The sequence below is a fragment of the Aptenodytes patagonicus genome, chromosome 7 (genome assembly GCF_965638725.1).
Source record: "Aptenodytes patagonicus chromosome 7, bAptPat1.pri.cur, whole genome shotgun sequence".
NCBI classification, from domain to species: domain Eukaryota; kingdom Metazoa; phylum Chordata; class Aves; order Sphenisciformes; family Spheniscidae; genus Aptenodytes; species Aptenodytes patagonicus.
Genome location: NC_134955.1, coordinates 17507093 through 17525122, shown reverse-complemented (window position 1 = coordinate 17525122; position 18030 = coordinate 17507093). Strand labels below are relative to the sequence as shown.

Below are 18030 nucleotides of genomic sequence, written 5' to 3'. Positions count from 1 at the left end.
AAATAATGGTGTCACAATAACCCTGAAGTGCCTCAAAATATCTTGTCCTATAGATAAATGGTCAAAGTCAACAGGTTTACAGTCAACCTGTATAAAAAGTCACAGAAATGTTTTCCTGCTCTACTTATTCCAGTATGTATAACCTTCATCAGGAAATATGAACTGAAATCAAAGTTTTAACATACCAGCAATTTTTGAAAGGCATTCCTCTGTAAGACTTGAACAGAAAAAATTTTGCTGTAATTAACTAAAGTTTTCTTCAAAATGGAGTAGCCTTTTACTTATGCACAACTTTCACTAAACTTGCACGCAGACATTTTGCCTCACTGTGGGTGAATACTCAATTCAAAAGCCAACATGTAGCACTAAAACCCAAGAAGTTTTGAGGTTGTCAGGGTGCTTTCAAGAAAGCAAGTATTTGGCATTTCTTAAGTGTTAGTTTAAAAAAAAAAAAACAAACCAAAAACCAACAAAAAAACCTCCCACCAAAACTCAAAAACACATCCTTCAAGGGGGGGGGGGAACCACACACAAAAAACCCAAACAACAGAAAAACACCAAGGAAGCTAAGAAAAATAAGGTACAAAAACGTTTTTCAGTTGTGTCAGCTCTGCTCTGGCGTGGCACTGAACATCGGGTATAGAGCAGAGATCACTGATGGGAAGAGAAAGGGTTAGGTTAGACAGAACAATCTTTTACCCAAATAAAAACTCTAATGTGGTGTCTAACTCACTAGACTTCCATAACAGAGATGAGAATTCACTATCCCACAGTTTCTGAACACATTTTGCCAAAAAACCTGCTGCATTAGCCACAACTGCCAGAACCAAACTGCATGGCCAGTATGTTCCAGCCTCAAAACAGGCTGAAAGAACAGATCATACATATGACCAATTCCTGCCAGATTCAAAAGTACTGCTGGAATAAAAATTGCTGAGGAGATGAGCAAGAGTCCAAGAGAGTCTAAGGCTACTTATCAGACTGAGGATGGGAGTCTATAAAATGTTATGACTAAAATTAATTTACCCAGTTATCTGGAAATAAAAGGCTTGTTACCTCATTAGTAATCTATTAAATTTGAAAGGTGTAAGATTTAAAACGCACACTATGTTAAAACGTATCTATATCTATGTATCTGTTACTTCTGCATGCTGAGGCTAAGATCATCATCCCTACAAACATTCCCAGTTTTTAAGTGAGCAAAAGCTTTGTTTTATGTTCATTAATCATTATCACAGTAAAAGAAAACAGCATCTGGAAAATAGGGACTTTTACTTCAGAAGGTTTTTTGAATTTCAAGTTTTCCTTACCCCTCACAATCAACTATTTCAGGTCCTTCAAATGAAAAGGGATCTGTCTTGTCTGGCTCCGACTTCATCTTGTATGTTTTTGTCAGGACTGAATTAGAAAAGTAGTCATTGGGCCCAAAGTGGAACTCTAATGAGAAAGACTGGAAGAAAGTTCCATTATAATTTTATGTTATCGCTAATTTTTATCTTTGAAGTAGCGCATCAGCAGAATTACCATTAATCATACTCTGAATACAGGAAAAAAAAAAAATAAGAATCCGATGGCAAATATATCTTTCAAACTACAGCAGAAGCAGGAAATTAAGAATGTCAACCAATTCTGAACATGCAGGAAGCTAGGACAACCTTGGCTAGTATTAACATTCAAATTATAACCAGGTAATTACTACATTTCACTCACCTTTACATATAGAACTGCTGTCTTAAAAGCAACCTTAGAAATAAGTACTTTGAGAAAAGTCTTGGTTTCATTTTCTGTGGAAGCCTAGTCATCATCCTTTGACTAGGGACAATGAAGTTGTTATTCTGAAGTCATTTTGATGTCAGAATAACACCATTAGGTTCCGTTACTCCCCCAACTCTGATCATTCAATGTCATGATCTTAGACTGAAACAGACTTTATTTCTAATTAAAAAAAATTTAAATTGCAGGAGTTTGTATTTAAACAGTGCACTCAACCATGAACCAGAGGGGTTTTTTTCCATTTGGTAATAGAAAATCCTGCAAAAGAACACCGACTTCAAACTGAAGCCTAAGATTATACATGTCTTAACAGGTTACAGCCTGAAGCAGGTGTTTCTGCTTATCTTTGAGCCCCCTGTGGCACCTGAAAATTGTTTGCAGAAATTCAGTTTCTTACATGGAGAACAAAAGGCTCCAGTTATGGAAAACTGCAGCATACACAATGCATCAATTTTCAAATCTGTAAAGCTTTCAAAAACTGCTTGCACAATGTTATATATGCCCACTTTGCACTCAGGATCAACTATGAACTATTTAAAAGTAAAACAAAACTCAAACTGCCTTGGAACAGGGGAAACAAAGGTTTTCAGCAGCATTGCTTTAGTTACTTGAAAGGGGAAAAAGTCTGCAGGTCAGTTCAACACAGAAGGGATGAAAATCAAAATCCCCAACATACCATACCTACTGCACAGCCACAGTACGCTTAACAGTTACCTTAAAATATTTTATTTACTCCCCCAGCAATATGCCATAAGAACTAGACCTAGTGTGCATACAAAACAGATTAGATAATTGCCAAAAACACCAGCCTTGTATATACTTCCCCAGGCACTGGGGGACTCAGGCCAGAAAACAGTCTGTTATCACACCTTGCCATCCTCTCTTTTTGAAGGTCCACCATGTGCAGACAGGATAAATAACTCCGGGGACAACAGCATGTTCAAAGATATTTACCCCTCACTCATCTCCCAAAGGCCCCCTAGTGTTTCTAAGACCCCATGAATCTCATGTGACTGAAATCTGGAAAGATAGCGGCCAAGGAGTGATGGAGACTGGTGGCAACAGCAGCCTTCCCAACTCACACGCTCACAGTTTAAGGAAAGGAAGCCACTGGGAACCAGATGCGCACTGGAATATCTGTGTTGGGTTCACATAGCCTATCTCAGCTTTACTTCCATTTTAAAGCAATTCAAGCCAGCTAGTACAGTTTGGAGGGCGTCTTCAGCTAAGGCAAAACTCTCTCTGGCAAACATGCTCATGGGAAGAGTTACAAACTTAGTCACTGGTAGTGGATAAGCTAACACTTGTACCTAAATAGTGCCACAAACCATCACTGGGGTTATAAATAGGTAACCAGCCGCACTACTTAACATGCAGGATCCCAAGGACTAGCAAGACAAAAATATCTGCAGAGACTGCGTTTCAGTATTTCATTCTATACCTGCTAATTAGGAGACAGTAAGAAGCAGCTTCAAGTTTCACATACTATTTGAAGTGTTGTAATAACCTGTCCAGTAGACTTTATTTGAACACCTTTGCTTTTGATATCAGCTTACCTTTGTAGCATGTATTTTTAGATTTTCCCTATAGTATGAGATGTTCTCATGAAGTTCAAAAAAAAAAAAAGAGAACATCCTTATTTTAAGCTACTGAAGTTATACCCAGATGCATCATCCAGGTCTGAATATGTTAGCTAAGGATCCTGATGTCCAAAGAGATATATAAGTAGAAATTGTATTTATACAAACATATGTAAGTTTATTCATATGATTATAAATAAATAAAAGCAAATAGTAAGGAAATCGCTTATGCTTCATACAAATAAAAGTTTATATATACAGGCTATAGCAAACAGAAGTTTGAAGCACCATTACTGTAGCCAGGTAAATCTACTTTTGGAGGACCGTAACTACAGTTAATCACTTTGGGTCAATGGTAAATCAGAAAACTCCTAACTATCACATATTTCTTTTAGGGGCAAAACCTAATCCCTGGCAGAATTAATGTATTTATTACACACTGGTAATGTGAACTTTTTACAGTACAAAGCTATCACTGCTGCACCTATTTTCAATAGTCAGAGAATTTCAGACAAGACAGTCACACACAACTGGATAACAGGTTTCACTCAAGTAGTTAGGAATGCATCCTTTTGTCTCCAAATACAGAAGGGACATGGGATTTGCCAGCCTTCCATTATTGGATTTCATGTAGCATTGGAATGGAACCTATACACAGAAATATGCTGTCAAGAGGCTACGAACACTGCAAGACAAGATAAAGCCACTGATGTTTTAGGAGCAGTTCTTCAACTTAAGGTACCGCAAAACAAAGCTGAATGAAAACACAAAAATGCTGTAGACAAGAACTATTCCCAAATCATCCAAATGCCACCGAATAGATATGCTTCAAGATAAAAACCACCAACTTCTTAGAATACTTTACTTTGTGCTTAAACAATTCATTTTCTTCATAAAACTCATATCCTCCTCTTCAGCCCTAGCAATATTTAGGAACTTAATTCCCAATTTTTCTCTGTCCATACTACCTCCCTTCCCTATTATCAGCTCAAGTGTTTTGGTACTAATAAGAGAAAGACAATGAGGACTGAAAAATAAAAACCCACAAAAAACCATTAACTTTGCTTCAGCTGTTATTAACATCTAAAAGGTATTTTGAGACAGTCCTTCCATCTTTCCTAAGTGACCCTTCAATGAAGCATTTCTTGCATTTATTTTAGACTTTGTCAGAAGACTGTAACTCCGTAAGACAAAACAAAAAATACCAAACATAAGGAAAAAGCCACAAGGACGAAGTTTAAAGAAAGGATGTATAGGCTCAAATCCCATCGTTTTCCCTGCCTCCCCCCTCAAAATGAGTTCAAGGAATAAGTATAGTCTGCATGAATTAAATAAGCAGCAGAACAACTTATTTTCGACAAACACAGTATCTGTTTCTGTACACTGAACTTAAACAAGAAAACAATTTCCAAAAAAAAGGCAAAGTACAAATTACTTATTAGGTACACTTTTAAAAGACCATCTAATATATTTTTCAATCCTTTTCAATAGGCACAGTGTCCATCATCATTGTTTTTGATTAATATTACTAAGTCACATCTCTTCTTTTGATGAAATATTCAATATAGTAAGTAGCACCCAGAATTTTTTCCACAATTCATTTTCAAACCAAAAGCAGCCATGTAACTTTATTAGTAAGAGTAGCTAATTTGGAATTTGAGAGAAGAAAGTGAAAACTACACAGAATTGAGCCAGAATTTTAATCTAGAAACTACAACGATGTCAGAGATGTCCAGGCTAAGGATAAAAGTGCAAAGGGTCAGGAAAGCTGAATATAAATCTTTAAAAGGCAAAGCATGAAGAATTAGCCTGGAAAGAAACCCCACACTCACATTACAGCTGAAGAGAATGGAATGAAAATTTTGAAATGCTGTTCACTTCACTCCTACAATCTTCATGAGAAACAACCAAAGAAAACTCACCATAGGCTGTCCGGGTTCAGAAAACTTAACTTTAATATCCTGCAGATGTTTCAAGATTGGTTCATCATATTCCTAAGAAAAAAAAAAGAAAAAAATTCCTATTCAGCAGGCAATATTTAGAAGAACAAAATTTTAACCTAGTTTCTTGTTCAACCTGTTCTTAAGAAAGAACCAAACCTTGTAATTATTCAACAATTTCAGCTAAAGTTCAGATTTGGATCCAAGTTTCTTAATCGTAGTTCCAAATATCACGTGCCAAATTCTCAATCATTAGGCCTCGTCTTCGGTAAATAAAGCTGCTACCATGCTAGGCTGCATGAATATTACTGAAAATGAAGTAACTTCATTCAGGATATTTATTGCTGGTGAGATTCACACAAAGATACGCTTCAGGGAATTCTTCCTTAACAGCATTAAAAGCAATTAATATAACTGAGGGCAAAACTACATAAGCTATTTAACACGAATTCAACCAATCCATGGGTATGCTTATAATATCCTTGCAAAAATAATCCTTTATGGACTAAATTAACAAAACTACAGGGGAACAGCTGTTCCTGTTCCAACAGCACATAAACTTGCATTTTAGTACCTACAAAGGTTGTTACAAGATCATTTCTTAAACAATTCACATAGTGTTTAGCAGTTTGGGTCAGCTGTTCCGCTTGTCCATCATTAGCCTTTCAAGCATCTTCAGGAATAATATTAGGGATTCTGAAGACTCTTGATTTGAGTCTGTATTTTTTCAAGATTTGGTGTCTCGCACACATTCCACAAGCACTCACTATTAATTGGAAAAAGTAGCAATTCATTGAACACATGACAGAAGTTATTCTTTTCAGAGGAGAAACTTACTTGTACTAATTCACTTAGCATATCTACGTTCCTAAAGATAGTAAACCAGAAGTCTGGAATTCCTTTGACATTTGTCTCTTCTGCTTCTGCTTTTTCTTCTATTACCACTACATTTTTCAGGTCTCCCTGTGAAACAAATACAGAAACATTTAAGAAATGAAATCACAACTTCTTAATATTAATAAACAGAGGTAGATGTACAAAACATTTGCCATCTCTGAAGCTGTGTTTAAGGAACATTTACAATTTACAGTTTTTTCTCTGTAAATGAAGTGACATAAGGTTTATTTACACAACTAAACATATATACATTTAATTCAGATTTACTTTCAACTCATTTGGAATTCTTCTGTACAAAGACTAAATAGACCAAGGGACGGTTTCACTGACTTGACAAACAGAAATAATTAAAACATATTTCTATCTTTCTACAAACAGAAAAAAAAAATATAAATACATTTTTATTTTTCTATTCATCTCATTCCTGTAGCTTCATGTGCCATTTACAGAGCTTCATCTAAAAATTTAAAATTTAACTTTGCCCTCTGAAATACTGTTTTAGCTTCCCAATTTTTCAGAATACTTGGCAAAGTTGGTTATTTTTCATTATTATACTGTCTTCAATTATTAATCTTTTGTGATACAGGATTCCCTACACATAACCAATGTCAAATGTTATAAAAAAGAAGAATGACTAAGTCACTTCTCCATCCCCAAAAAACAGGAAATTCACAGTCTGAATTAGTTGTATTGCACCTTTCCTTTTACACCACTAGATAGCAGCAAATATGTAAGATCTTCTTAACAGCAGGGTTATGACTAGTCAAGAATATGAAGCAGCAGTTTACTTGCCATCTAGACATGTTTCTTATCTTATAATTGCATGGAATATGGCCAGTCAATGCTGTATTTACACAAAGCCTAACTAACCTTTTCTGCTTAGGCACATGGAGTACTGTGTCATGCTAAATCTCATGAGATTAGTAAAAACAAAGAGAACAATTTGCTTTGTATACAGAACAGTGTCCAAAGGAAACTGAAGGAAAACAGGCCAAGGAAAAAACGCAGAGAAAACCTGACAGAATGGCAAACACAGCATTGCAAGTAGGTCACTCCTCTGAGAAAAAGAAGCAAGCCATGAGTATACATCTCCAAAAATGATGACAGGAGAGTAAAAGGCAGATTATATTATCCCTCCTAACTCTAGATAACTCCTACTCAATAGGCAAGTAGGAATCCACTAGCTAGCACACATTTTATTAGGTCAATTCCATTTTATGACTAGGTGACATCTAATCTGTATTTACGGAAATGAAAGCTAATTATGTCCCCCAAAATAAAGGGGACAGGCAGACAAACAGCCAGCCTTCTATTATCTTGGGGTATCATGTAGCACTGGAATGGAACCCATTATCAGAAAGATACTGTTAACAGGTTACGAACAGTGCAAACAAAGGCAACTTTTCAATTCACTCAAGTTACAAACTTGAAAAGAGGCTAAACTAAAAGTTTAAAAGCTTTCACTGGACAGAACAGTGTATTAATCACAAGAGCACATTACTGATAAGATCTTTATTTCCAAAAGATGAATCTTTCAACAGAAAACACTGTACAGGAATTAATTCTGACAATCCCATATATCTGTAGTTCATACAGCTTGTACTCACAGCTAGTTTTTCTTCTTCCTCATTTTCACTGTGCCATTCTGACTCTGCATCTGTGGGTTCAGCTTCCCCATTAATAAACTCTCTTCTCTGTGTTAGAAAAATCAAGAATGTAATTGAAGATGTAAAATTCCATATATGCAAACAGAACTGACTCAGCTAGAAGGAGACAAAGATTTATACATAGTCTTCCCACCTTATCAAAAAGGGGTTGATAGAGTGCTGCATATTTTCTCTCTAAATCATGTACTTCTTCATAGAATTTAGCTTCTATATGGGCACATTTCACCTGGAGCTGTTTCAAGGCATCAATTCTTCTTTTCACTGCTTTTGGTAAACTAAAAAACAAACAATTCTTTAAGGTTAAAAGTTAGTTACCTCAGCATTATTTAACACATCACTGTGAAACAGGCTGCTTATAACTAAATGCAATTTTCAAATAAAAGGCTTATGTCAAACAGATATTTCTTCAAAACTTATTTCAAAAAGTTGAAAGAATCCTCTCCTACCCACATTGTTCTCAAAGGTACACCTAAACTTTGAGACTAGAGTTGTGCTGATCCATCTATGAAAAATAAGAACTGTGCATTCTACAGGGGAAAAGTACACATTGCCCATCTGTACTTTGAATTATTAAGCATTTATATACAGTCAGGTAAAAAGAACTTCTTACAGCTTTTTTTTTTTTTTTGAAAGAGGTCTACCAGCTATTCCCAGTCAAGAAATAAAAGCACAAATATCTACTAAAGGCAAAATTTTGAAAAGTTTAAGTCTACTCGACAATTAATATAAAACTAAGCTTCAAACTAGGGATTTACAGGTCCTGAACTTTCCACTACATCCTGGACAGCAATCTTATAGAAATCATCAATCAATGCAGCGCACACCCTGACAGAATAAGGGTCACAGAAGGAAACAAAGTGGGAGGGAGAGGAGTTATTTCTAACCAAAATAGTAATAGCGAAGGAAAATACTGAACTAGACAAAAATTTGTTTACAATTTTGCGTAAGTAAACTAAAACTTGACTAGGCCACTATGAATCATGGTTTAAGTCAACCATTTTTCTTAGTGAATCATTTGTTCTAATTTCCTACCATAATTATACAGTAATAACATTATATTATGCTTTCAGTCTTTCAGGAATTTTATTATGCCCTGTACTTACGTTTCAAGGTAACTTGAAGGAGTGAGCGCTGTGTTGTCAAGACGTTCCTGTAGAGCTGCCAGGACTTGCGGATTTTGCATCACTTGGTCTGCTAGCTTTTCTATGAAGACAGAAAATTACTTTTAAAACAAATTTGAATATATTTATAGCACTTTTGTCATACTGTGTGTCTTAAGGCAGTCACAGTAAAAATACTATTTTCCAGATCTCAAATAGCACCACTATAATTAACTAATAACTCAAGCAAAATTACTTCAGGATCAGATTTCGGAAAGATAGAATTGGATAATGATAGAAAATGCACCTTTTTCTTTGCAAATATCTCAAGTCTTTGCTTTTAGAAGCAAGTAGTACATAAGCAAATTTCCTGCCTTCCCTTTCGTGTAAGAAAGTGCAAGATAGGAGTTTCTCTACCCTCCCTCTATATTAGCTGTAGCTTATAAGCCACATATAAATTTGCAAGAGAAGAACCACTGAATTATACTTCCAAGATATTTGTAAAAGTGTTTTCCAGTTAGTCTGACTCCTGAAAAAACTGATGAAAACTTTGTGTACTGTACAACAAAGCAGCATAGCACTACGACCATTTCCTTGACAACTAATTTTTTACATCAAGATACTTTTACTATCTGTAGGAGTCCCCAAACAGTCATCACAACAGTTCACAGAAGACTATTTTTACGGGAGGTCAGACCTAAAATGCTTCTGGTTAGGAGTTAAAAATCCTTACTAATAACCGCACAGGTAGTCATAGTGGGAACACATTTGCTTTTCAAGCTTTTCCATTCCTTCTCACAGCTCTTCTCCCCAGACATTAAAAACCAAAAAATTGCATACCACACACTAACTTGATGAAGCTTATATAAAGGTGGGTTTGTGTGTTGTTTTTGTCATTTGTTTGGGGGTTTTTTTGTTGTTTTTTCTTAATCCAACTTGACTATAAGAATTATTCAATGGTGTCTACCAGTTTATATGCAATTTCCAATTGCCAGTCACAAAGGCTTTCTTAAAAAAAAGTGAGACCTAAAGAACATTCAGTGGCCACGTATGTGAAACATATTTCACTATAACTTACAAATTTGAGTGTTCAGGTTAATAACAACGGAACTGTAGCTTTTCTGCACACAGAAGTATTAATTTGAAAAGCATTATTCAGCACTTATCTGTAGACCTTCCAAATGAAGAATAAAAACCTCAAGATGACATATTATAAAGATGCATCTTCCTACAAACAAGATAGTAAAGAACTAGCACACATACAGGACTTCTCATTTTAATAATTATGCTGATAAAGATCACAAGTTGTTAAAAGTTAGTCTATACAGACCTTATTGCAAGCATCTAGTGGGTTATTTCATGCCATAGCGAACCATCCTAGTCACAACATATGCAAAAATACTTCCACTGTTACAAAAATATAGCCTTTATTTTGCTCTTGGCTGCAATAAACATGGAAAACATCAGAAAGTGAACAGTTAGCCTAGAAAACATTGCTTTGCTTTCAAAAGTGAACACATCTGTAGTTTTGACTGTAAAGATTTTGGAAATGTAGATAAAGAAGCTTCAAAACACAAGGCAATAGGCTTATTCCACCTTTGTAATGTTACCTACTACTATGTATTTCTTACCTTTTTTGTCGCTTGCATTTTTAGCAGCCTCCACCAAATCTGAAGCAGTATCTTCTGTTTTACTACAAGAATTAAAAGTGTAACACATTAAAAAGGCATCACTTCATAAAAATGTTAACATTTAAGAACAAAAGTATTCTGAATTTTCAGTGTTTACTACAGGACAAGTTTTATAAACTAGTATCCCACTAAAAGACATTATTTGTCATCAAGCTTCTCAGAACTTGAGAGTAGAAGTTTGGATATGAAACTAGTTCTCCTAAGGTGAATAGGATGCAAAGGAAAGGCAAAAAACCCCCAAACAAAACACAAAAACCCCAAAACAAAAAAACACTGACAGAAAATTCATCTCATTAAGTGAATGTCTGGCCTTTCATCTGTACTGGGTCACTCTGGACAGGAAAATGTTATTACTCACAAGCAAAAAATACAAGACACCCTTTTAATGTAAGTGATGAAGAAAAACATGAGAAAGGATACACATAAGAAAGGAAGATAAACAAAAGATCAAAGCTCTTTGTTTTGAATTTCTGTATCACGTTGTTTTGATTAACAGTAAAAACATTCACTTCTACTCTAAAAAGAGATGTCCCTGTCCTCCCCAGTGGAGGGAGGACACTCCCTGCCACAATGTCTTCCATCACACTTCCTGTGCCGGAGAAAGAGAGGGACCAGAATGAGTCAATAGCCAGCAAGCATTCCCTGTGTTCCCTGCCAGTTTATAGCTCGCAAAATACAGACTGGGTATTGCTGAAGTTAACCCTAACTCAGATACAAAAGGAGAAAACATATCACATATGCAAATGGGTATTATTAGTTACCAGATAGACTAGCTTATCCAGCTTACCCTGGTGCACTGCAAGCCTTGAAAGACCAGCATTACATATGTATTTACACCAGTTTAACAACCCTGTTATTTGTTCTAAAATGCTATAAAAACTAGAAAATAAAACAGTGCCTTTTGCATGTTTAAATCATACAGATCAGAGAAACACTGAGGATTAGTGGTCTCTTCAAGTCTTTAGAGAATTTAAATATGAACACTGAAAACTGAATCACGACAACATAAATTACGTTAATCCAAGAACAGAGTAATTCTGTATCCAGTACACCACAATCTCAGCGTCTCCTGTACCAAATGAGTGTTTTGTCCTTGCTGTAAGGAAACACAGTCTAGTTAGAGAAAATATTACCATTTCATTCTAATCCAAGTTTGGTAATCCATTCTTCATAGGTAAAAAAATACTCTCCCACAGAAGACCAGATTTCAAGAAAACAATCCAACATACCTGTTATCTGCCATCTGTGTGCCTGTATCCACCTGCAAGTTGAAAAACAGTGTTTAAAAATACTTTAATGGTAATTTGTTTACCTCAACAGAAGATAAAAATAGAACAGGTCATTGTTTAAAACCTTAATATAAATTAACAGCTGCTGGTTTTGCTAAGAAATTCATCATGCATAATTTCTTGCAGTAAAGTTAATAGCTCCCATAATACCCAATCCAAACTGGAACTTGCTCATAGTTTTTAAACAGTCTGTTAGGTGCTTTCATTTAACCCTTTTAAACTTATTTTCTTCTGTCAAGTATTCCAGATGTTGATCCATTTCTACTAGATCACAAGTCTTCAGTCTGGAGAAAAATGTCTCATGTTTCCTAGACTAGCTCTGCATTCTATTAAAAAAATATCAAGCCAAAGAGAAAGATGTAAATATAGTATTTTCTAATTCCTTGACAGTATCACAGTAAATAATGAATTTTTAATCTCTGCATATACTCTGTTACTATGCCTGATCTGAAAACAATGAAAGTTCAAATGAATTACAACAACTTCAGAATGACTTTTTTCTTATGTCACCCAAGAAGAAAAATATGCCTCACTTGTCTGTCTAATCAGGGCTATTTTTGTGAATAGCTGCTTCTACGGCACTATACTGAATGACAACATAAAACTGCTGCTAGATAAAGAGAAGCAAAACACTGAAGGAAAGAAAATTATTTACCAAGAGAAGGGTTTTTGACAGCAGCTATGAAGGCAGAATCCCCTATATAAAGATTTGCCTTGAATTTATTTATCAGGAGTGAGAAAACAAAGAAGAAACATAGAAGCTGAAGTCTTGGTATTAGCAATGATTGGAACCAAGTTTAGCATAGCTACCCCAGCCCCCAAGATCTAAATTAGCTCTCCTGAGAAACCAGAGGGAGCCGGATTGCCTAACTTACTTAGCTGTTATTTCTTTACTGGGGCGAAATATCCAAGCCCGTACATCTATTTTAGTAATACAGGTTGGTGGGGTTTTTTGCCCCATTCTAAACAGTTCATCACAAATCCAAGTAATCACTACATACCAGACAGAAGCATAGGTGATACGTTCCACTATCAAGCTTTCAAGAAAGCAGATATTCTAAATCTGACTTGCAGACTAACAAGAAGTACCTTCCATCATTCATGAGCGTCGACAGGTCTGATTTCTTAGAATCTATAAAGGCCAAGCAGGCTGATCTTTAGCCCAGCTCCCAATACGTGGCTACCAAAGAAGAACCTAAGTGCTAATGACATCTTGAGTGGCAGCCAGAGCAGGGGGCCCAGCGATTGCATGCACCCTCCCATCTGGAAAGCGCTGATTCCTGCTCTAAGCTAGAAAAGCAACATTTTCACAACCACTTAAATAGAGTTGAAAAGCTTTGTTCACTTACAAAAGTGCTAAGAGTATACTTTAGATTATTCCACAGGAAGTAAAGCTGCTTAACATCTACCAAAAAAGCACATGAGCCCACCCTATAGATTAAGTCCAGGAACAAACAAAAGGGGCTTCTTGTAGACTAGGTATGTTTCAGCAACCCAGGCATATTTATTTGCAAATACTTATTCTTGCCTTAAACCTAACATGAGAAAGTGGCAATGCCAGCAACCATCCACTAGAGCAAAACAGAATAATTTTACTATTTTACAGCTGAAGAAATAAAGGAGCATACACGAGTCTTTCCTTCCGTAGCAAACAGAAGGCAGGGGAAAAAAAAAAAAGAAGATACGATTAAAAAGGTAAGACATAGCAAATTGACCTAATATCAGAGTTCAGCCAACAAGTTACATGATCCTAGTCACTATTAGAGGAAGCAACAGTAAGCAACTAAAAATGCAGAATTGCATTACTTAAAAATTAGCCACAAAGACTTGTCTCTTCCAACCTAGGCCCAGTGACAGAGCTAATGGAAAAAAATCCACTCCACATACAAATTGTTCTGCTCAGTTGTTTGTGCTGCATTTCCTGCAGTGAGCTACTTCTCAACCCTGCTGAAGACAAGATTCTCATTCCATCCTCATTTGTGTTTGGAAAACATTGAATAAAGTTCCCATAACTTGAGTAATTTTTAAATAGCAGTTGAACTAATCTCCACTGGAACAGACATGTTCTGACAAAAGCCATTCACCTAAGTAACAAGAAACAACAACAACAAAAAAAGAAGAAAAAAAAAAGACACCATTCCCTGGTGCAAATACTTTAAGTCTTGTTTCGCTCCTCTAAGTTGATCCTTCGGTAACTAAAAAGTAAAAAGAAGTATATAAGTAAATAATTAGAAGAAGCTTTCTTACAAAACAGCTTGTGATTCCCAGTTGCATTACAGTTGTCTTCCAATGACTTAACTGCCACAGAGTTACTAACAAAACTGTTGGGTAAAAACTGGTGAGGGCAGGAGAGGGGAGAGCAAGGTGATTTTAGAGAGACAAAATTAAATGCACACCTAGTTGAAAACATACAGTAGCAAAGCACTGAGCCTTCATATTTATTGCCTTAGTTATTTTCCAAGCAAGTGAGCTCAGTTTACAGACAATCAAGACATGAAAAAGCTATCAGAACTCCAAGAAAAGAATCATTAAGGTATCGTTATTATCACTACCACCACCAATAAGAGGCCAAATTCATATCTTATTTCTTCTGGACAGTTCACTGTTTTCAAAAACTAACACAGATATGAAACTTTGGGGAAAGAGGGGACTACATCAACCACTTGTCCCACAAAGCAGGCTGCTGCAATTTGTCTAGCACAAATGTCACACAGCACTAGTCACTTACAACAGCAGGAAACTCTGAACTCGATGCACACTAAGACAGCAAAAGTTCATTGTAAGGACAAGTAACATCCTGAAGGATGCAATTTTAAAGGAAAAGTCTGTACATTTAATGGCAAGACATATTCATAAATACAAGTGTACACAGAATATATTTTCTCTGCTAAAAAAGCCTATGTCTTGTTGTACAAACCTTCTAAACACAACTAGAATATGAAGCAGGAAACTAATGGGCTCCTGAACTCACAGGAAGACTTCTACCCACAACTGTTACTGTTTTTCGTAACTACAACAAATCAGAAGGGAAAGTTATGACTTCCGTTTTAGAGCTACTGGGATGCAACCCTGTGTGCAGCCACAAACATAATAGTCTGATACTTTTTGTAAGGGAAGTTAGAAGCAATAATGAAAAAAATAGTCAAAAGGAAGAAACTCATTAACCTGTTCCACAAGCCCAGAACATTAGCAATACTTAAGCTCACCTTGGAATTTTTCTTGAGGGAACACTATTTTGGTTAGAGATGACTTTATAAAAAATTTGCCTAGCGGTTCTGGTTTCACCTATAACTTACATACTTGCTTCTCTACCTTTTTATTTTGAAGCCTCGTAGGCAGATGTTACAGGAACGGAGTCAGACAAATCCTACAAACGCTGGTATTATATGCAGTAAACAATCGCAGCAGCAGCAAAAATTTTAAACAGGCCTTCACTTGGGAGACGGGACCTCGAAATGAAAAACTGAGCCCCCAAAATCCCACACCACGCTGAGGGAACACAAGATCGTGGATGAGGTCAAATGAAAAAATCGCGCCTGACCTAAGCGGCGACGGGTTTGACTCAACCCGAGCACCGCGGGCTGAGAGACTGAGAAACTGTTCACCGCAAACAACAGCCCTCCCACCCTCTTCCTCCCCCACCTCCCCCGGGAGGGCGGGGGAAGGGAGGGCTCGCTGCCAGGCTCCCCAGGGCGGGCGAGAGCGGCCATACGTGCCGCCTGAACCGCTCCATCCCCCCTCCACCAGACCCAGAGCAACAGACTCCCCTTTCTCTCGCTCCAAACTCCTCAAGCCAGCCTTAAAATAGTGCCTGACCGGGCCGGGCCCGCCCCCCTCCGCCAGGCGGCTCCAGGCGGCCCCCACCGCCACCGAGCTCCACCCCGGAGCAGGCCCTAACGGCCGCCGCACGCGCGCCCCATCCCCGCGCTGCGGTCGCGGCGGCCAACTCGGGCCCTCCGCTAGCTAGCCCCACCGGCCACCCGCCGCTCAAAGGCCGGGAGGTCAGCGCTGCGGCCCCGCCGCGCCCTCACCTGCCCGCGCCCCGCGTCCCCTCACGCCCGCAGAGGCAGCAGCGCCAGCCGCTACAATCCTCGCAGGCTCACTCGGGCTGCGCCGCCGCCAAGAAAGCCCCCTCCCATTGGTCGAAGCGCGGGTACCTCCCTCAGCAAAGACGCCGCTGATTGGCCCTGGCAGCGCTACAGCCACCGCGCCGCACGCGGGCCATGTTGACTATCCGACGGCGCGGCGCTCAGCCAATCAGAGAGCGAGCGCGGATCCGGCGCGGGGGGGCGCTGGGGGATGTGCGCGCGGGGCTGGCGGCGCGCGGGGAGAGCGCGTGATGCGGGGCGGGGGGGGCGGGGAGGCGGAGGCGGCTCGTGCCTGCGTCCTTAAAGCGACAGAGGCCGCGCGAGGGGGGTGGGCGACAACATGGCGTCGGGTGCCCGGTGGCCGCGCTCTCGAAACGCGCCGGGGAAGGCCCCCCGCGGGGTGGCCCGCGGCCCTGGGGGGCGGCAGGGGCAGGCCCCGCCCCGCGTCAGGGGGCCCCCCGGCCCGGGCGGAGGGGGTGACCTCCCGCCGCTCGTGCTGCGGCGCCCGGGTGTCCTTTAACCGCTCCGGCGGCTCCGTGGCTCCTGCGGCGTGGGCGATTTGCTCGAGGCCGGGCCTCCGGCGGGGAGCGGGCGGCGGCTGTCCTGGCGGCCGCGGCAGGGAAGGGCTGAGGGCCGGGGATGCGTGCCCGGGAGCTGCCGGCTCGGCGTGCGTTGCGGTCTGGGGGAGGAAGCGGGCTGAACGTGCGTTTGGGATGCCGAGGACCGACGGCTGCCGCGTCTCTAACCTGCACGCAGTCTGCGTCTGCCGTGCCTTCGGTTTGTCTTTAAGATAATCCGTGCTGAGGGCTGGGAAGTGCAGTTTCTGAGGCGTCCTGTGGCTGGCTGTTAAAATGTGCTGCTGCTTTCCAGTTTCTTCAGCAGCAAAGACAGACGTAGCAATGCCCGTCGTCTGCCCCGTCTCCTGCCTGCACCGTAAGGTTTACTGTCCTAGCAGATACACGTGTGTGTTTGAAAGGTTGCATTTTAACTAGATTAATAACGCGATCGTGGTTTTAAGAACCTCTCTGTATATCATCTGCATGGATAGGACTAAACTTTCAAAGTTGAAAGGTAAATCAAAGAGCTGAGTGCTTCCTGTTTAAGAAAAACAAACCCTTGTTGATGTTTCAGATCGAGCACCTTTTTGAAAATGCAGATGTTAGCCTTTCCAGCATTGTTTCCTAGTCAAGATACGGACATAACTTCCTCTTCTGTAAAAAAGAAAAAACAAAACCAAACCCGCAAAAAAACTTAACAGCCCGGCTTCTGCTTGTATGGCGGTTTGTAAGCAGCAGATGCTGTGTAGCATGGTGTTAGGAACAGTGCAATTTCAGCGTCTGAAGCCACTTAAGAGTTTTAGTAATCTTTCACGCAGTAGGAAAAACCTCTAACCCTTTACTGTGTCAGTGGATTCCCTTGTTCTATAAAAGGTTTTCTGCAGGTCTGCAATTTAGTCTTGGATTTCAGTAATTAATGACTAGGGTTTATCATCTATCCTTATCATCAGTCCTTTCACTGGTAGAATTAAAATTTGGAAATGATGAGACCGATATTTTATTAACAACTAATCAATACGTTAATGTTGGATTAACTCAGTTATTGTAGGAATTCAGTGACAGCAATAATTAAGGAATAGTTAGTTAAATAGGTACCAATACTGTAATTAAGGAATAAGATAATTTTGAATTACATTCAAACAGCTAAAGAACTGCAGGAATGTTGTAGAGTCAGTCACACAAATGAGCAGATTTGGTGGGCCAGAGGACATGCTCAGTGGAAAGTTCTTCCACTTCTTTTCTTTGCTTCCAACTCCCTTTCCCTGTTTCTCCAAACCAGTCTATTTTCTAACATCAGCAGGTTAACAGCTTCCTCATACTTCCATGAATTCTTATTTTGGGACAACTTTATTCATGATAGTGGCTACACTTAATTCTCAGTCTTCCAAAGAAGAGCATAATGAACTCTGAAAAGAGGATTTATCTGAAGGTATTCCTACTCCACCTTT

The 18030-nt window shown here is 39.1% G+C and overlaps 1 protein-coding gene and 2 non-coding genes across 7 annotated transcripts in view; all 3 read right to left on the bottom strand.

Moving 5' to 3' along the window:
• NAP1L4 (nucleosome assembly protein 1 like 4) overlaps positions 1-16052 on the bottom strand; it is a 29104-nt gene extending 13052 nt beyond the window's left edge. For 4 of the 5 annotated variants that reach the window (XR_012995868.1, XR_012995869.1, XM_076344169.1 and 1 more), the window contains exons 1-9: positions 15969-16052; positions 11878-11909; positions 10589-10650; positions 8961-9060; positions 7991-8132; positions 7798-7884; positions 6131-6256; positions 5276-5347; positions 1311-1450 (exon numbers count right to left, since the gene is read on the bottom strand). Coding sequence is in view for 3 of the 5 variants with exons in the window: in XM_076344169.1 (XP_076200284.1) it covers positions 1311-1450; positions 5276-5347; positions 6131-6256; positions 7798-7884; positions 7991-8132; positions 8961-9060; positions 10589-10650; positions 11878-11891 (743 nt within the window). In the remaining 2 variants the exon portion in view is untranslated. Of the gene's footprint in view, positions 1-1310; positions 1451-5275; positions 5348-6130; positions 6257-7797; positions 7885-7990; positions 8133-8960; positions 9061-10588; positions 10651-11877; positions 11910-14091; positions 14122-15968 lie in introns of those variants that run through there. The other variant, XM_076344168.1, reaches the window with a different exon arrangement.
• LOC143163892 (small nucleolar RNA SNORA54) lies at positions 3924-4044 on the bottom strand. Its single transcript, XR_012995982.1, has one exon. It is a non-coding gene; the product is annotated as a small nucleolar RNA SNORA54 (small nucleolar RNA).
• LOC143163891 (small nucleolar RNA SNORA54) lies at positions 7453-7580 on the bottom strand. Its single transcript, XR_012995981.1, has one exon. It is a non-coding gene; the product is annotated as a small nucleolar RNA SNORA54 (small nucleolar RNA).
• Positions 16053-18030: the final 1978 nt, after the last annotated feature.